Source organism: Barbus barbus, assembly GCF_936440315.1.
Source record: "Barbus barbus genome assembly, chromosome: 41".
NCBI lineage: Eukaryota > Metazoa > Chordata > Actinopteri > Cypriniformes > Cyprinidae > Barbus > Barbus barbus.
The window spans coordinates 20,975,157-20,996,398 of record NC_136719.1 but is presented as its reverse complement, the minus strand read 5'-3'; the positions used below and the strand labels follow the sequence as shown (position 1 = coordinate 20,996,398).

Sequence of the window (21,242 nt, the reverse complement as noted above, 5' to 3'; positions counted from 1 at the left end):
TTTTAATAAATTTGTAATCCCACATACTCTTTTTTAATCTTTTGCTGTTTTATACTAAAAAAATCCTCTTAGCAGCATAAAAATTAAAATACAAAAAGCCAGCAATGTGATAATGCAATAAATAAAGCTACTGAAAAATAAACCTTTAATTTACACTGTATCCACACCTGTTTCTTTGCAGTGTATATTGGTTGTTACACCATCTGCTGCAGTCAACATTTGAAGTGATCAAAACCTTTCATCAAAGATGTCCTAAAACCTAAAACCAAAAAGTGTTCTTGTCTTAGGACAACTTTGATGAACTTTTTTGATCTACTTCAAATGTTGACTATAGTACATTGCAAGTGAGTTGCACAACATTCAATGCATCTCACTTTGGTGCTAAAACAAAAAGAAGTAAAACATAAAATATTAATTTGTTAATCAGATTAAAAAAAATTGTTAAACAAGACCATTACTTGAAAGGCTTATATATTCATTTAAACGTCTCTGCATTCATGCGCTCAAAGCATCTGTTTAAAATGCTCAAACTCTGCAAAATCAGGTCACGAATAAAAAAATAAAAGCATTGAATGCTGCAATCATCACATCATTAATTACTGCAGTTGGAATCATAATCTTGATTATTTATTAGATTTATTGCGCAGCCCTAAAATCAGTCCTCGTCATATGATGTTTCAATCTAACATCTCCCAGAGCTTTTAAATCCGTTTGCATTACGCAAATACGTCACCAGATATGGTCTCAATTATATAACCCTGCACAAAAGCACTTTTAGACTGCAGTAAGTAGGCTGCACATATTTTTGCATTTACTGTGTGAAAGTGTGACTGTACTGATTCATTCCTGTGGGGGCAGAGAACAACAAAATGTTTGCCTTTCTCTAGATGACAAGCTGGAACAAGCACGCTGTTCTGTTTTATACAATACAAATGCCTTCACACAACAGCTTGGCCCCAGTCACAACAATAAAAACTCGAGCTCGCAAGCCAAAAGGGAACTAATATCATTGATATGTGCGCCGAGAGCGCGAGAGAGACAGCTGGACCGTGCACGGCCCTAGCAGGACTATTGAATTAGAGCCACACGGTCTCCGTCTGGTTAAAGGAAATGACCAAGCAGCCTTTCAAAACATCCCTCTTGGCGGCTTGGAGCGAGGCCTCCTCCCCTGATTGGTAAAAGGTTTCAGGAGCGTTTGAGGGCTCAGTTGAGATGCTATCACACGGTAAGTGCTGGTAATGGGCTTCCAACTGTTTGTTTGAAGAGCTCCGATAATGACAGGGATCAACTGATAACGGCTTCTGCACGCCGGCACGTAAGACTCCCACTCAGAGCCTCACACACAGTGACCGGTGGCCCCACGTGCACAGCTGCTTTACATACTCACTGTCAAAGCAACAGCGAAGCTCCACAGATGGATGTTTTACATGCAAAAGCCTTGAATAGGACAGAGAAACCTCTGTGTTACAAGCTTAAAAAAAACCCAGCATACCAAAAAAAAAAAAAAACAGCAGGAGGTAACATGAATTTCTATGCTGGACCTGGAATGCTTAGTGGTGTAGCCTACTGTGTAGGGATGAAAAAAACACCAGCTATTTTTTTAAACCAACAAGTCAGTGTGTTTCTGAATGACTAGTAAACTAATCAGTCTAAAGGAAGCCCTTTGTAAGTAGACTGGTTTCACCTGACACCAACCGGATACCTGACCCTGACCCTGAACAACTGCACAGACCCAGCAATACGCATAATTATTAACATGACAAAGACTGAAAAGGAAAAAAACTGTATATTCTGCAATGCAATACAGGAATATTATAGTTAACTAAAACTAAAAAAAAGAACTAAAGCTAAGACCATTATCTACCTGATCTAACAGACTTTGAGATAGTAATGGGTACAGATATGAACGCTGTAATGTCCAATGAACTAGATAGATCTGGTGACAATTTTTCTTACTCCCAGACTGTTTCTACTTAGCAGCTTAATCAATGCATAACCTCTTTTCCATTAGTAGATGCATGGCGATTATTCAACCCCTCCCCAAAAAAAATCACATATTTTTCTCAGCTAGACTCAAATCATATTCACGGATTGACTACATTTTTGCTTCCTCTTTCTTGACCTCAATGCTACTTGAAGTCGACATCTTTCCTCTCTCTTTCAGACCATAATTTTTTGAAGCTTTCAATTATCCAGCGACCTTCGCAAGCCCCCAGATGGCGCTTTAATTCTAGTTTATTAAAATATGAGTTTTTTTTGTGATCAATTCAGAAGTAAACTACATGAATTTATTGACATCAATAAAGGCTTGGTAGATGACCCGCAGATATTGTGGGAGGCGACAAAGGGCTTCATAAGGAATTTTTCAATATCATTTACTACCTTTCACCAGAAAATTCTCCGTAGGAAAATCTCTGACCTGGAATCCAATCTCCGATCACTAGAACAGGCAAACCAACACACTTTTTCTGATCGTACGGCAGTACGATCAGAAAAACAGTAAACAGTAAACAGTAGAGCACGACAATAACAATGCTAAGATCAGGAGTTCAATAAAACGAGTTTGATAAAACCTATACCTTGAAAGCAATTCAAGTCACTTTGTATTAAAGCATCTGTCAAATGCATAAATCTAAATGTACATGCATCACTCACTTTATCACTGTGTTACTGTAAACAATGCAGTGTGAAATCAACATTTTTAAGAGCTCTGAACCAACTGCACATCTCTGGAAGGTGATTGAACCTGTCAGCATATCTGCTTGAACACACCTATCCGAAGTAGGCCAAAGCATGAGAATTCTCTGAGAAATTATTCACACCAGTCAAGGGAAGAATGCAGGACTAACAACGCAGACAAACTTAAAGACAGGGCCTTCGGTATGTTGTGCCTTTATGAGCTGGGAATTTTCGCGGTCTAGCCGACAGACAGCTCTGACAACAATGAAGAGGCCTGTTAAACCAACTTTCGCAAAAACAGCACCGGGCCGGTTGCTCGTCTGCCTTTGTTTCCCCTCGTCTCAGAGCCAGGGATGAGAATGGCTCAGTAAAACAACTTGTGACATGCCTGTCTAAAAAGAATGTCAAACGGCGTCCCCAAAAGCAAATTAGGGCCTCTGTGGTCTCGACTCTCACCCAATTCCTGACATTGCTTAGGGACCGATGTGCTTTTGGATATGCATACAGCCAGAGCGAGGCAGAAATTGTTTCCAGTTTAAAAAATTTGCTAAAATTTGACTTTTAAAAGTCAACATCAATTACCATTTGCAATTCATTTTACCGATTTCAATGTGAAACAGGATTTTTCTTTTTTTTTTAAGGTTGGGACTTGAGTGCACCATGAAAAGCGGATGTTATACAATGCCATTCAAAAATCTGGAATCTTATTCTCACCAAGGCTGCATTTATTTAAACACAAATACAGTAAAAACAGTAATATTGTGAAATAGTATTACCATTTAAAATAACGGTTTTCTATTTGAATATATTTCAAAATGTAATTTATTCCTGTGATGCAAAGCAACATTTTCAGCATCATTACTCCATGTCTTCAGTGCCACATGATCCTTCAGAAATCATTCTAATATGCTGTATAATAATTATTATATATTGAAAACGGTGCTGCTTAATGTTTTTGTGAAAACCATACTACATTTCTTTCAGGATTAATAAAAGACATATAAATGTCTTTAATGTCGCTTTTGATTAATTTGATAAATCCTTGTTGAATACATTTTTCAAAATATTTGGGGAAAATAAATCTTTCTGACCCCAAACCATGGAACAGTATTGTAAATCATAATAGTGCCAGACTGAACATGAATTTGCTAAAACAATGTCTAAATAGCCATTTGGTGATTTGTTTACAGTCTCCATTATGTCGTGCGGAAAGGAAAACGGTTTCAGAGGAAGAGCATGCTTTATAATTTTGACTAAAAACGACGAGGAAAAAAACTGGAAGCAAAACAAAAATGTAAATAAGATGAATTATAATTTCACGCCGACTTCAAAATGATGTTAAAGCTAGAACCACAGCTGACAATGCTAATCAACATCTGCCTCGTCAAGCTCCTCCGATCATTTCCCAGATTTTCAAACATTCATGTTTTCCACAAAGGCAATTTCATATTCAGGCCATTTGCATATGCAAGGCAAAATATGTTTCTTATTTTCAGGACCAGGAGACAGAGGAGACTTGTTTATTGTGTATCCGTCAGTGTGTTTTCACAGCAGGGTGTGTTCTTGGATTCCACCGCACCACAACGTCATCCCCAGGTGCTTCCATCACCCCTCCCTCACTCTCTCTTTCTGCCTCTCTCTGTAAATACCTATTGGATTAGGTGGGCAGCTGTAGGGGGGTGGGTACTGATTGACATCTAAAAGGCTGGAGTGTTGTTCAGACTTGCAGAGGAGTAAAAGCGGCACAGCAGGAGACGGCGAATAGAGTATATCTGTGCGTGTGTGTGTGTGTGTGTTTTGAGGAGGGGGAACGCATAGTCTTCTGCTTTGTTGTTGCCATCCAAACCCATCACAGATTCTTCCCTCAGGACTTGAGATGAGATTTCAGATGTCTGTGGCTTGTGTTTTCCCCTAAGCACTGTCTAAACAAGAAAAATCCACAGACGGCTCGCATTCTTGCAACACATTCTGAATCTAAAGGGCCAGTGAATACACTAGACACCTCAGCAAAAAAAAAAAAAAAGAGAATCTCTCTTGATGAAAAACTGTGACAGCTGGTTCGTGAAACCCGCTATTTTTCTGGAATGCTATAAAATCTAAAAACTTGATATATTAAACCGGCAAAAAGTATTTCTGCAGAATAAAATGTCTGTTAAATGGCTCTTTTCCTCTCTCTCAGCCATCTGTTGTTTCTCTGTCCTGTTTCACATACACTTTCCTTCTGCTGTTGGATGTAAAACAGCGCCCCCTGTGACACTAAAGCTAAAATGCTGGACATTTTTCTCGCTCTCTGAGGTTAAACACCTAAGAAATGCATTTTTTCCAGGGAACAAGACTAGCTAGCAAACGCTTGAAAGACTCAAGAACATTACAGTAAAAGAGTCAGAGTTGTCTCTCTCTTCCAACAAATTCACAGCAACACAAGCAAGATTCTTAAATATCATACTACTCATACTATGTATACTTTACATGGCCTACTACCTTTACCAAAATGTGCAGCATCCAACAATGCATACTGCACATATCCCACAATTATAGTCTGATTGAACTAGATGCAATATTAGCCATAAATCTGATTACAGGTATTTTAGCACACTATTTTAAAAGTTTGTCAATGCAAATTGCATTCTGTTTTACATATATTATTTAAAAATATAAGATAAACACTATACTATGTAAAAATTCACATCTTTATGATAGATTTTTAAAGTTAGGGTAAAATGCATAAAAACTCAACCTTCCAATATCTTCATAAAACAAAAACAACAAAAAAATCAAGACATAAAAAACCCTGAAAGTGGCTGAAGAAACAACCCAAAACAAGATCTTTTGTAAGAATCGAATGCTAATCGAACAGGTTCAATACTCACACAACGCTGCCATCTCTTTGGGAAGGTCCGCCCCAAACCGTCCAAACAGGCTACTATTGGTCAGCAGGTCGAAGGGGGAGTGGCTCCGCATGGAATTGAAGGCAAAGGGGTAGACAGCAGGTGGGAAGCCGGTCATGTGACCCACCTGCCGTTCCCTATTGGTTGCCATGGCGATGGTTGATTGCCAAAGGCTGGTTGGGTCTGTCGTGCGCTTCAACGGCCTGTGTGACAATGTTGGCAAACTTCTCAAATCTGCGTCACGGCTCGGCTTTCACTCGTACGACAGGACGTACCTTCAGGAGGAAACACATATGATAAGTATTTGTACAAAGAATTCTAAACAGTAGTAAAACAGTTCAGTGAGTCCAAGCTCCTGAGGAAACCACACAATTTACTCACTCTCAAGCTATTCCAAAGCCGAATTACTTTCATTCTTTGTTATTCACTCATAATCTTCCACTCAAGTGAATATGAAAAAAAAACTACTCGCGACTGGATCACTAATCTGGATTAAATGGACCGGACCAATTCAAGAATGAATCGTTCAAACTGATTTTGTGAATCAGGTCAGCCGATTCATTGATTCATTTGTTCACATAGTTCCCTCATTAATTAATCAAGGATATGAAGCAGATATCAAGGCTTTTAAGGAATAAATGATCTGTCTGTTCCTCACACAAAGGCACACAAATGATCTGTCTGTTCCTGTCTGTTCCTCTATCATACGGCTTCAGAAGATTTGAAATATAATGCACAAATCATACTTTTGCTCCAGTCCCAATCATTCAAATTGCAGGAACAAATGTGACTATTACATTATTCAAAATAAAAAGGAAGGTGTGAAACGACATGAACATGAATAAATGATAACAGAATGCTAATTTCCGGATGAACTAATCTTTTAAGAACCCCTAAAGTCTCACAAACAGCAATCTGTGAGTTTCTCACATCAGTTTAACAACAACCCAGCAGCGGAGAGGAGGGTGGAGTCTGAGGGAAAACGATGGGGTGATATGTAAAAACGGAGGGAGGAAAAGAAAGAGAGCAAAAAATGAAACTAAGGAGAGGGAGGAAAATAATAAAGCGGTTAGGAAAAAGTTAGGTTGAGGCAGGAGAAGAGAAACAGAGGGAGGGAGAAATAGAGCGCTCTTGTCTGCTCCGTTTTGAAAGGTGTCCAGACGTTTGTGGTGTTTCCAGGCTATTCCATATGATTTAAATCACCCAAACTCCACAAGAAAGAGCTTCTCTGTTTCTGCTGCCAGTCTCTCAGCCCTGCACGACTACAGTTGGCCTCTCACAGACCCGAGGCCCCAACATGGGCTCCAGTAGAGAAGATCAGGAACTGGAAGAGAAGGAGTGAAAAGGAAGAGGTGACAGCTTGTTTGTCCAAATTGCTTTGCTTCCATTCGATTTCCCTCACTAACACAAAGGTGTTTGTCAAAAATGAAACCAGAAACCTCGCTAAATTCTGATTTATGAAGCAGTTTTGCTTCTCAAAATCCTTTATCTTGTTTTAAGGGTGTTTAGATATTTGTACTGGAAAAAAAGACCGATTTTTTGGCCTCTCGCTCTGTTTCTCTTATGCACACTTTTCAATCAGAAAAAACCTATCTTCATCACTGCACTAGTGAATGCTGCGTTGTCCCCTTCCATTTTTTTGTTCCTTCTCCCTTGAGTGATTTTTATGAGTGGGTGGTGCTGGCGGCTTGTTGTTTAAATGTGGTTTTTGAAAAATGAGCTGAGCCAAAGAATTCAGCGCTTTTTGGAAGTGCTGTGGTTTGTGAATCAGGGCAAAAAACAAGGGAAAAATCGTGCTCATGAATTAGGCTTAAACATAGACCGAGCCGAGAGAAAGAAAGAAAAAAAAGGAGACAGTTTCAGTGACGGAGTCTGGGCACTGGGGGGCACTACGGGGGCGGCACTCTGGCTGGGAAAGAAGCCTGGGATTTCCAAAACACACATTCATACGGTCTCTTTCTCACTGTTGCATACAAACACTTGCACCTGAACACATAAGTCTTTGAGAGAAATACTGAGCTCCCTTTCCATAACAGATGCACACAGCTCTACTGTAATCCACACAATGAAACACTAAGAAACCTCTTTCCAAGTGCTACACACACACATACCTCAAGGGTTTGTCTTGGGCGCTTTTACTCTCTTAAAATACATTTTAAACTATTTTTAGTTTAATTTGACTAACAATGTCCAACAGTGGATATGCAGGCATCACAGGACTAAGTAAAAGTTTTCTTGGACATTTTTTCATGATATCACTTCACATTTCAAGTTACAGATTATGTTTAACAGCATTCTGTGATGGAAGTAATATTTTTAACATATTGAAATAAAATAAAAAGGCTGACTCAGTTTGTTCTTACTAAGGCAAAATTTGAAGTTACTATTTTATTTATCCAATAAATACACACAATTGAATAATATTTTCGCACTGTCATAATTTGGCAATTTGGCTTCTGTAATATTTATTGATTGATTTTAGTGTTTTCTTCACACATCACGTCTCATATTTCATCTTAAGCTCCTCACTGTCATGCACTAGTTTAGAAATGCATTGTTTTATTTATAGAATTGTTTAAAAAAAATATGCAAAATGATGCCAAAACTACAATATTTCTTCATTAATTTAACATTGATTCCTTCACACATCATGTCCCATGTTTCATATCAAGCTCTTCACTGACACTGCAACGAAGTGCACAATTTTTTTAATTAATTTGTACAAATTGTGCAAATGATGCAACATTTGAGGGACAATCATATGTTTTTAATTGATAAAAATTACTTTCACACAAAAATAATTAAATTATTTATACTTCTACTTTTATGATTTTTTTATATGGATTATTTACATAAAAAGTATTCGAAAAGCAGAAAAAATAAATGATGCAAGTATGATTTAACAGTTACTGACTAACAATGTAAGGTAACAGTTACCTTCATATAACAAAAAAAATAATAATTACAACCCCTGGTAAATAATAGTATCTGAAGAAACAATGTAGAACAGAATCTTTTGTAAGAATGTATTGCATAAACATTCATTAATACATGCTAAAACAAATATTTTCTCCCTCGGTGTGCCATTTTCTTTCTGGCTCCAGTATACACATCTGCCCGACAAACACATACACACACACACACACACACACACACACACACACACACACACACACACACTCACACACACACACACAAACACACACTCCCTCCAGCCTTTCTGGTTCTGTTTCTTTCAGCAGAGCCAGTTAATTACAGCCTACTGCTGCAGGCAGCTTCAAACCACCACTAATTTAGAGTTCCATTACAGTAAACTCTTCCACATGTGCATCGAAGCTAGGGTGGCCACGTTTAAGGAAGGAGCTCTGCAGATAGGCACACGCCCATAGCCAGCCACAACAAGGCCTTGCCATCTCTCCCACTCCTCCTTCCCTCTCTCTTTTTCTCCAGGTCTGGTTTTCATCTGCAGCTGTGTGCCCTCAAACCCATCCCTGCCCAGATCGCCCCCCCCCCCCCTTCCCCAAACCCCCTCCCGCTGTTCGTGACCCCTCAGAACTGTTCCATATGTAACAGATATCATTTAAAGCTCACCATTCAAAACCACACATTGCCGAAGTCAACGTGTTTACTCTGGAGACTGAGGCAGCATAGGATAAATTCTTTGCAATTGAAGCAGAGTGTAGCTGCTCGCTCTCAGGCCAAATGTGCTATTTGCTGAACTGAAAGCGTTACTGTGAACTAAAATGATAGCATAATTATGTTTTCCACACATATCACTCAAGGTTGGGAAATATTTTTTATTGATCCACCGGGAATATTACCAGACTTCCATTTAAATTGAAATGCTTAGTTTCTACTGTCACATGAAATATAATCAGATATCATTAAAGAGTCAATTAAGATATAAGATAAGATAAAATTAGATAAGATAAATCTTTTAAATATTGTACATTTTCTCAGATTTAGTCTCAGATTAAGGTAAGATTGTTTATTTTTTTTAAGTCGTTTAAAAATATATATTTATATGTAATGTATTCATTTTTAAATGTATTTACTTATTTTTATGCATTTTTAAATGTTTTTATTTCATTTTTAAATTTATTCATTTTTAAATGTATTTTACAGTAATTATTTATTTAATTACATATTATTTATTTCAAGATAAGACAAGTATTGTATATTTTCTCAAATTAAGATATTATTTAAATTAATGAATATACATTTAAATATTTACTTATGTTTTTAATGTACGTATTGTATTATTTTTTTTAAATGTAACGTATTTTTCAAATGTATTTATTTGTTTGTTTAAATATTTTATTTACTTTTAATTTGAATTAATAAAACTGATACTGATCACAGGATGAAAAATTAGAAACTGGACTAAATACAGCATACAATAAAATTGGTCTAAACAAGTGGTCTGCTGGAAATACAATTTCTCTCTGGCTCTCACTATAATATTTTAGGGCTTGCATTAACTCTAAGTCTTCTGAACTTTTGACTCTTACCAGTAGTAAGAACATCAAGAAACAAAATAAGGAGAACGTTGGGAATAAAATAAAAGGCAGAAGAAAAGAAACAAGACGAACTGCGGTAGAGAGAGAGACAGCGGAGAAAAACATCAAAATCACACCCAAAAAAGCTTTTAAAGGGAGAGAAAAAGAAAGCAGAAAAATAGTGGAAAAGGAGGAGGAAAAAAAGGGAGCCGGGGAAAATCTCATGCAGCCATTTGAAAAGAGGGGAACCGATTGAAAAGGGATCTGTGTGTTCCTAGAATTTTCCCAAACACAATAATGAATTAATAAAACACTTGGCGCCTGCATCACATCGGCAAAGAGTTTTATAGAGTATGTTCTGCTTTTATGGCAGGCGGGCTGTGCAGAAAGTGAGCTCATTCTAGGGCCCTCGCCCTCGCTCTCTCTGGCACGGGCCCCCGGGGCGCACATACACACACATGTATAAGTACATACACACATGCTCTCTCATTACTGCTATTCTCTGGCTGACCCTTACACACACGCTCATTCAAACTCCTCTAGCCCGCTCTGGGCCGAGAGGGGGGCAACAGCGGGCACCCACCGCAGACCCGACTTTTGTAGGGATTATAAGAACAGGCTGGGACTTTCCAAAAGCCTGATTTCACCACCGTTTCTACATTGCTCCTCACAGAACAAACACATCATTAGCAGAGCATGCTGAGGCCTATTAGCCACAGAGAAAGAAAGAAAGCTTGTGCAAGACAGAGAGAGAGAGAAAATGCTCCTGGCATGGTTGGGTGATGCGCTGTGTATCTCTGACAGAATCAGCTCTATGTGATTCATGGGTCCTCGGGGCTGGGCCGAGCCGGGTGGGTGACATCTACTCTTCTCTAAAGTACTGCAGTTTGCCACCGTGAAAAGGGTAAGCATGTTGTGTTTAGTATCCATTTCAACTCAGGAGAGAATTGCCTCTCGCGGATAAAGTGTCCCTGCCGCCGAAGGTATCGCGTTCTTACTTGGAAAACAACAATTTGAAACCTACACTAATGGTCAGAAGTTTGGAATAATATGATTTTTTATTTTTTTTAAAGAAGTCTCTAATGCTCACCAAAGCTGCATTTATGTGATCAAAAACACAGTAAAAATAGAAATATTATTACAATTTAAAATAACTATTTTCTAGTTCAATATATGTTCAAATGTAATTTATTCCTGGGATGCAAAGCTACATTTTCAGCATCATTACTCCAGTCTTCAGTGTCACATGATCCTTCAGAAATCATTCTAATATGCTGATTTGCAGCTCCACAAAAATATTAAGCAGCACACCTGTTTTCAACATTGGTATTAATAAGAAATATTTCTTGAGCACCAAATCAGCATATATTATTATAAAGTTTAACCTGTTGTGTAACTTTTGAGCCATCACAAAAATCATTCCTAACTGGTACGCAGTATTAAAAAAAAACAAACAAAAAAAACAAGGCGTCATAGAAGGCATTAACCATCGGAGCCGATGGGGAGTTATTTTTTTTCCTCCCTCTGCCTGGCAATCCATTCTTCCTCCAAAGCTGTGACAGATTTGGGATGGTACAGTGGTTTGGGTTCATTTCGTGTCTACACTCTGAATATTTCCACTCCTTCGTTCTAAGCTCACAGCGCTCTACTTTAAAAGCTACTTTAACTTTCCACATTAGCCATCCTGCTGTTGATCAGCGCTAAAACGGATTGACACATCTGACCGTATGCTCTTAAACACCCCCAGAAAGGCAGAGGCACCATATAGTGGAGGCCACAGGACCGGGGCGTATGGACTCAGATCAAACGCCTTGCGGACCAGGGCTCTGGAAACTTCTACGAGAGGTATCAAGCTCACTTAAAGAGTAAATACAAACTGTTCCATTCCTAAAAAGCAATTAAAAAGACAAAGGAAAAGGAGAGAAAGACACTTTCATTTAATCAGACCCATTGTATTGAAACCCAGACAATACGTAGCTCAAAATTAAGGTTCCAAAAGAGGAATTTCGCAGAAATGCCAGAAAAGAACCTTTAATGGTTCCGCAAAGAAACTGTAGTGTAAAGAACATTTAAAAATCGAAAGAACCTTTTGTGGAATTAAAAGGTTCCATGGATGTTGAATGTTCTGCATGGAACCAGCAAAGCCAATACTTTTTATTTTTAAGACTGTGGTAGTACATAATGCCAACAACACCAAGGTCATGGGTTCAATTCCCAGAGAATCTGCTAAACTGAATGCAGTGTAGAAGTTCTAAATGCTTCACAAAAACGCCTCGCATTTCTAAGGCACACTACAATAGTTAAATATGCAACCAGAAAAAACAAACTGGAGGTTTCAGCAAACAGTTCTTAAAAGAACCATATTTTTCTTAACGCAAAGAACATTATAATAATCTAAAGAACCTTTTGTGCATTAGAAAGGTTCCATGGACGTTAAAGCTTTTTAATCATTCCCAATAAAGAACCTTTATTTTTAAAAGTGTCTGTTTATTGATTCCCAAATTCCTAAATTGAATGCACAGTAAAAGTGTTAAATGCTTCCCAAAACGCCTTACATTTCCCAGGCACACTATAGTTTGACCATGCAAAAAAATAAACCAGAAAACACTAACCACATCGGACCATAAAAAAAGAGATCTGCTTGTAGTTTGCATATTTTCTGCTGAAAAATAAGTGCATAAAACATAAGCATATGTGTCTGAGGGATGTTTACAGAAAACTTTGATGGATAAAACTGGATGTCTACTTGTTATGCACAGGAGACATTGCAATAAGACACAGCACTGTGTGCTGTAACCTTGAATGAAATCTGTGTGGAATCAATTGAAGAAAGATGTTTGGAGACGAGACGCATTGTGTGGAAAGTCTGCAGCTGAGGAACCTCCAGGCGCTGTGGAGGTCACATGGTCATAAGGAGGGTCAGAACTGAGTGCTGAAGGTTCAAAGGCCACACATCATTAACACGCACATACAAACACACATTAATGCAGAAAGATAACTTTTTAATGATTCATTTGTTGTTTTATTTTTTCCCCTACTACATCCCCTATCCCAGCGTCACAGCAGGGGACAGTGGTTACAGTGCTGTCAAGCGGCATTAATAAACAATAATAAAATATAGCCTCGCCGAATTGGTCCGCTGCAAAATTAAACAAAGCATATTATTGTCATCAGGCAGCCGTTTCTGAGAAAGCCCTTCATAAACCTTTTTATTGTGGGAGATAAAACTGACACGTTCGAATTCCTCTGCCTTCTGACAGGGCAAATGGTAGCACAACATTAAGAGTGATAGATGATCTTCTGCTTCGGAGTCACATATCCCATCAATTAAAACCAGTCTGACACTGAACCCTTTCCTGGCACCCAACAAACATTCTTCACACCCAATCACTGTACAACACTGACAATGCCATAATATCCATCACAGCAATTGGGTATAACTTGCCCCTCAAGTCATAATTTAAAAGAGTGTATTATATAATCTCACAGACCCAGCTGTAAGGCTCAAGCACCCTGTCATTCACAAAAAAACTTTTTATTTATATATATATATCTATCTATCTATCTATCTATATATTTATCTATACACACACACACACACATATTTTTTAAGAATTGTAGCTAGATAGACAGACAGACAGACAGATTAAATAAATAAATGTATATAAAAAAAAATATTTAATTTTTTTAAAAATAAATAATTATATAATTCAAAATATTATATTAATAAATATTAATATTAATAAATAAAAACATCAAGACAAGTCAATAGTTAAAAAAGCTTTTTACAAAACTTTTACAAAAGCAAGTTAAAGAGGTTTATATATTTTAATATATATTTTAATGATAAACATTAAATAAATGTTTTCAAAAAGCTTTTTAAATCATTAACAGTCACTTACTTTTTACTATATTATTTACACGGGTATCACACTTGTTCTTGGATTCTTGATTCATACTCTATTTAGGATTCTAAATTCTCTTTTCTATAAATAAACAAATAACCAAACTTCCGAGGTTTGGATGGGTTTATGACACATGGAAGAACGAGAGGGAGCAATGGAAAGAGTGATGGGATAAACGGAGTGGATGAAAGACAGTTGGGACTGTTCTGTTCCGCAATGTGAAAAAATGGACAAGGTTGAGTGCAGGCACATTGCAAGAACGGAATAAACAACAAAAAAGAGAAACTTGTTTATAGACCCATAAAACGTCTGAACGGAGAAAAAATTAACATGACCAGTGAGCTTATTTATTGCAGTATTCCTCTGTGGGAAATGAGGTTAAATAATTGGTTAAGGATCAGAGCATTAACATGATTGTTGCTAGATTGTAGTTGTGGTTTATTACATAGTGTAATCAGACAAGAAATCAGATTTATAAAAACAAATGACATGGCCGCTGAGCTAAACTAGCCATTTCAGATGAACACAGTTTATTTAATCAGAGCAATAGAAGGTAATAGATGGCGCTCATTACAGTAGCACTGGCACGGGGAGCATTCGCACTCATGAGTATAAACACACACACTAACACAGACATTAATAAAAGCCCTGACACAAACAGGAACTTTTATAAGCAGATGTCGGACACTCTCTCCCTTTCACAGACACACAGGCTGACATATAAAATCTTATATACACACGCAGTCAAAGGGATACATCCCTGCACACCTGCAAAAATATACAGGGGAAGCAGTGAGCTGATGGTTTCCTTCATAATTACAGAGTACAGAACAAAGTCCCTCCCACCTTCTCTGATCCCCCATAAACCACCTGTTCAGCCCCTCCCTGCCACTTACATTCTATTGCCCCCAAAAATTCCTGAGAGAGTCATGGATAAACTTCTGGATTTATGATTACAAGCCAAAGAGCAGCCAGATGAGCTGAAGACTGAAGGAAAAATTGGGATCTAGACAGATAGACAGTTGTTTTCAATAAACAAGCTACAGATAGTCCAAAATGCAGCGGCTAGAGTTCTTACCAGGTCAAGAAAATATGATCATATTACCCCAATTTTACACTCTCTGCACTGGCTACCTATTGAGTTCCGTATCATTTACAAAATATTATTACTTGCCTATAAGGCCCTAAATGGTTTAGCTCATGTGTACCTAACTTGTCTTCTACCACGCTACAATCCAACCCGCTCCCTAAGGTTGCAAAACTCTGGACTTTTGGTAGTACCTTGGATAGCAAAGTCCACTAAAGGAGGTAGAGCTTTTTCACATTTGGCTCCCAAACTCTGGAATAGCCTTCCTGATAACATTCGGGGTTCAGACACACTCTCTCTGTTTAAATCTAGATTAAAGACACATCTCTTCAGCCAAGCATTCACATAATGCATCTTATAATCTTGTACTGCAGTTATATCTGATCAAATGTACATTATTATTATTCTTTAGCTTGGGTTGAACAAATCATTTTTGCTTAGATGGAACAGCAGCTACGCTAATTATGTCTCTATTTGTTTCTCTGTTTCTGATTAACATCCCGTGGTGACTAGGAATTACAGAAGCTTCAGTCTGGATCCAACCCTTAAATGATCTGAGATGACCGAACACCTGAGAAAAGATGATGCCAACGCTCAGACAACATGCAGAATTACCAAATTTTCCCATAAGTTAAATATATTAAGGTTCTGCAATATATAAATATATTGTGGAAACTTAATTTCCTGTAGAGCTGCTTTGCAACAATTTGTATTGTAAAAAGTGCTATACAAATAAACTTGAATTGAATTGAATTGAATAGACAGTAGGGTGGTCCAAGCATGCATGTCTTCATGAAAACATATTCTATGTCCAGTAATACACATAGGCCTAGTCCAAGCAATGAGTCAAACCTACTTAAAATGCATGCAAAAACAAAGGGGACAGAAATTGCTAGTAAATCTCACAATTAATTACAAAGAAATGGCAAGTAACAATGGATGCTTGATTCAAGCCACAGAACAAAAATATATTAAAAAAATTAATTGTGACTTTTTAATTTTTTTTATCAGAATTGTGAAATTTAAACTCAAAATTGAAAAAAGAAAAAAAAAAAAACATAATTGTTTGTGATAAAAGACACAATTTACTTTTTTTTTTTTTTTTTTTAACAGAATTGTGAGATGTAAACTCAAAATTTAGGGAAAAAGTCAGAATTATGAGATATATACCCAGAATTGCGGGATGTAAACTTGGAATTGTACGAAAGCAAGTCAGAATTATGAGTTTTTTTAATTCTAAGTTTAGACCTCACAAATATGACTTGTTTCTCTGAATTCTGAGTTTCTCTAAATTTTGAGAAAACAGCACAAGTTGTAAGAAACAATCTCAGAATTGTGAGAAAAAAATTTAAATAGTAAGATAAAAAGAAAAAAAATAATAATTTGTGTGTGGCGGAAACAGGCTTCCATAAGCAACACTGAAATAAAAGTGAAATTTGTGAAATAGTGTACCTACAGTATCATAAAACATTACTAAGAATAAACTATAAAAGATTCAGGAAGTGATGCTGTCAGTCTAATACTGTGGTTAAAGTTGATATACAGTGAAGAAAAGACACATTTCCCTGTCACTCAAAAGGGAAAATACACTCAAGAATATAATGACAGCAGTTTACCCAAACACATTAAGACACTCCCGTATTCCATTACAGTCACTGTACCGCTGAGATCAGACTCCACAGTCCCGCTGGAGTCAGAGTGGGAGTTTTGGTTTTGGTGGAACATGAATATCTGGTTTGACAATAGCTTGTTTTTCCTTGTCACTGCTTCTTTTGTCTGAGTTCATGTAAACTCATGTTGCTGATCTGCGTAACATAAACAGCTGAAGACAGAAAAGGGCTGGCCCATTCCTTTCTCATTTAAAAAAAAATTAAAAATGAGCCATGTATTCATTTGTTTGTGCATGTGCGGAGTAAGTCTGTTGTTTTTAATGTTGTAACGCGCTCAGACGGCTCCTCTGCCCCAGATGTGTGTGTTTGGATGTTAACATTCTGTCACATGTTAAAAGAAGACATCATAAATCACGACTGGCTCTGACACTATTAAACACTGCTGGCATAAACTTTCAAAAAAACTTTTCAGCTCGTGAAAATCTCAACACAAAACATGTTGGAAATCAATTTTCTTTCAGATCACAAACTGATCCAAAGCACTGAATCAGAAAGCAAAAAGAACAGGTGCTACAGTCAATGCAATGGAGCTTCACTGTACTGAAGTTCAGCTAGGTAATACAAGAGAAAAAGTAACACAAAAAGCCATCGATATGTGCATTTTTATGCATTTTGTTACTTCTTACAATAGAACAAATGCAATACTTGTTCAAAAAAACTGCACTGCACAAAGCCAGTATGTAGATGTTACCTAAAAGGGATAGTACACTCACAGTCCACACATCTCATATGCTATATTCTAAGTCTTCAGAAGCCATTAAATGGGTTTATGTGCCAAACAAACCCAAATTAACTGACAACGTTCCAGTGTCTGTACTACAGAATCAACCCAAGAACCGGAACAAATCATTCAGCTCAGTTTTGTGAATTGGATCAACCAATTTATTAAAAAGATCTAACTTGTTTACGCATGACCACTTCTCTTATGCAGAGCTAGGGCAGATGTGAAAATTATGAGTCGATAAAAATGGACATTTTGATTGGTCCCTTGCATTATCACTAACATATGGCTCCAAAAGAATATAGTGCATGAGTTGTATGGACGATACAGTGATTTTGCATCCATTTTGAGGTTTAACACCATTCATTGTCATTGTATGGAGAACGCATTCTTAAAATGTTCAACTATTCCTTCAAAAACTTGACGCATCTCAACGTATCCAGGTTTGTTACATTACATAAATTACCGGTACTGTAGCAGCTACCACATTTTAGTTTTATTAATAGAACAATTTAATACACTGCATTAAATGCGTTTAAAAACACCTTTCCCTTAAGCTGTACAAAATAGTTTGTTTTGCACAAACTAATCTCATATTTACATACACATAAGTTACTTCAAACTTGTAAGCCTCGGGGAGCATTAACACCTAAGGCTAAAAGGAAAACAATACCTGTCAAAGGGATGTTTTACATATGTCAAGGGACAACTCACCAGGTAAAGGTATGCGTAAACGTAACCAGTCATTTCATGAAACACATCGCGGTCCCAGAAAACACTCGCACGCCAAGCATCAACGCCGCACGAATATAAATCAAAACACACGCACAGCGCACGCGCTACAATTACACGAATTCAAGAGAGCCGAGTCGCGCGAGACAAACGAACGAACAAGAAAGTTGCTCCTCGGTTGTCTCTGCTCAAGTTTAGTTTAAATCAGCCTGGCTTCTCCCTGGCTATGTGTATCATAAGAGAGTAAACTAATAAAAACATCGTTTGGTCGGTTCTGTGAAAGTTAAACTCACCCACTGTGACTAAAATCCGCGAGGTGAAGACAAGAGAAGCGCGCCTCCGTTCATCAGAGTCCCTTTCACACTACACGGTCGTTTCTTTCTCTCTTCTTCCTTGTCTCTGCCTCTCTCACTCTCTTTCCCTCCCTCCCTCCTTCTCTTCTTTTCGTCTCTCTTAGAAATAATTATGCGCTCTGACTCATTAACCCAGTCTGGTCACGTGACTCCACCCTTCAAATATACAGCACATTTTTCACAAGCCGCAAAATGCCTAGAGGGAAGAAACAGAGGCAAGCTTAAATTTCTGTATTTAATTCTCTGCCTCTCTTTCTCCTTCTTTTTCTCACTCCTTGAACTCTGTGTGAATTCACAAGTGGCATGCACTGAGTAGCACATGATGAAAGAATGGCAACGAGGAACTCGTAGTTAAAATGCTAAATACAGTTTCTTTTCAAGACGAATTCAAAATTGGTCTTACTTACTGATACGTGTTCCTGGTCTTACTGTGAACGATTCATTGGCGCATGTTATTCCAGTTGGGGGAAAAAATGCAATAACGTGCTTCAAACAGCGTGAAAGTGTGAAAACCCTCATGCTATTCATGCAATGTGAATTACAAACTTGCATGAACAGTAGTAAATATGAAACCGAAAAACATGTAAAATGATGCTGGATTAATAAACTGAAAAGCATAAAACAAACCAATAGCATCCACTGATGAATCATTTCAGGGTTGTCATCATTAGTAGATTTATTTGCTACAAAAGTCCATAAGAAAATGGCATCTTTCTAATGATGGGAGACTGTAAATATGGGAAGATCCAAACGTCATGGTGCCGAGGGTGTGTCCGGCTATATGCTGCACTTTATGTGTTTTATATCAGTACAGTGTGCAGTTTGTGTTTGTATGGAACAGTTCTGCGCTGGCTTGTTTGTGGTTCTGGGCGTTTGCCTGGGTTCTTCCTAAAGCTGCCATTCTGTACTGGCTTTGGTTAACAAAAACCCCCAGAAACCTCACTGTGAAGACACACCTTAACTGGCTCTTTTTTGACGGTGCCATCTCAAGCTCAGGGAGGTGGCATGTCAGGTTCAGCCTTGGGTTTGACGGTAATTCGTGCAAATAAACCAAATGGAACACTTGTTTTTATTGCAAACTCAATTATTAGTTACACAAATATATGCAATGTATTTACATATGAGCATATTCTGATGTTTTGAAAGGCTAGTTGAAACAACTTCGGTGTGTACTAAGGTTCCATTTAGTTTGCATTGCACTAAATAGGAACTTCCTGTCAAATAATGTTTAAAAACATTTTCAGCATTCAGATTTTTCTTTGCTAAAATAAATCCTTTTACCAAACTGAGCTCAGCTAAAGTGTAGCAGTAGGACACTTTAGCAGGTCTGGCATTGGGTCTCTAGGCTACGCAAGTCAACAGGAAGTGGTTTGCTTTGCCACACAAACCTACCCTATACAGCGTTATCTACATATCATTCTGTAAACATATTAACTGTCTGTAAAAAGAAGATAACTACTCATTTAGAATGTGATTATTAAGAATATGAGGATATTTAAATATTTTTTCTTACATTTTCATTGGAGCATCTAGTTTACCGAGTTTCAAACAATAATACAGTATGTGTTGTCATTCTCCGTGTGTGTCTGAGCGAGTATGTGTCAGTAGCAGGAGAGAGGTCAGAGGTTAGCAGTGTTTGTGTTTCATTGTCAGTGAAGTGTGCTGGAGGTTGAGATTTATGATCTCTGTGTTGGGAGACTGCAGAGTGGAGGATAATGAAGATAGATCAGACTGCTATCTCCCACACTACCTGTGTACCTCCCTGTCTGTCACTTTCTGACTTTGTCTTTTAGTCTTCCACACTATATTTCACCTTCACCTGCTTCACTCTCCTTATTTCCTGTTATTCTGATTTTATACAGAATTCTTACATTGCCCGCTTAGTAGTCTTTATTGGCACTGATGGCTCCATGAAGAACCTTCAACATCCATGGAAAATTTCCTCACAACAAAAGGTTCTTTATAGTGGAAAAGGGATCATTAGAACCATTCAAAAAATGCAATGTATTTTTTGGCCATTGCTACAAATATACCCCAGCTACTTCTGACTGGTTTTGTGGTCCATATTACATACTATGTCTGCTGAGTTTCTGAAATTTGCAAACAGACACTTTGCAACAATCGATTAGTAAATGTTTTGCACACTGTAAAATAAAAATAGGTGTAGAAACAATTTTCACTCAGAAATTGCTAGTAAATTTACACTTCCATTTCTAATCCCAATACTCTGTTTATTTTCAGCTTCAATAAAAATAATTTTTCACAGTGTATTTGAACACAGGCTCTCTGTCATTTGGTCCACTTCTCCCCCCTTTTTGCCCCTAATGGTTTGCATTTGTCACTTTTTGCTATGACATCATAACTCATCTTAAAGGCCTCTGACATCATCATTATTTTATCCTTCCTCCTTCATTCTTTTTCGTCTGTGACCTTCTTTTCCCCGTGTTAATTGTCAGGAGTGCAAATAAATAAACGAATAACATTTCCATTATAGACGTGTATTTATTTGTGCCAGGGATTAGTGGGCCTGGATGGAAAAGAGAAGGGGAAGAAAACGAAAAAGGGAGGGGACGAGAGAGAGACACACACACACAGAAAGAGAGAGAGGCTTGTGGCCACGGCAGGTTTAAATCAGGAACAATATGCCTGTAATGAGATCACTATTTCCTTGCATGCAGGTTGATGTCATGTGAAGTTTTGTGCTGCAA

General features: G+C 37.6%; 1 protein-coding gene across 4 annotated transcripts in view; it reads right to left on the bottom strand.

Annotated features, from left to right (window-relative positions):
* Window positions 1-21,242, bottom strand: part of LOC306860217 (retinoic acid receptor gamma-A) — a 78,581-nt gene that overhangs the window by 46,497 nt on the left and 10,842 nt on the right. The window contains exons 1-2 of one of the 4 annotated variants that reach the window (XM_079401796.1): window positions 18,475-18,598; window positions 5,550-5,842 (exon numbers count right to left, since the gene is read on the bottom strand). In XM_079401796.1, the coding sequence (XP_079257922.1) occupies window positions 5,550-5,718 (169 nt within the window). In that variant the 5' untranslated portion in view covers window positions 5,719-5,842; window positions 18,475-18,598. Of the gene's footprint in view, window positions 1-5,549; window positions 5,843-18,163; window positions 18,282-18,474; window positions 18,599-21,242 lie in introns of those variants that run through there. The other 3 variants (XM_079401800.1, XM_079401797.1, XM_079401798.1) reach the window with 3 other exon arrangements.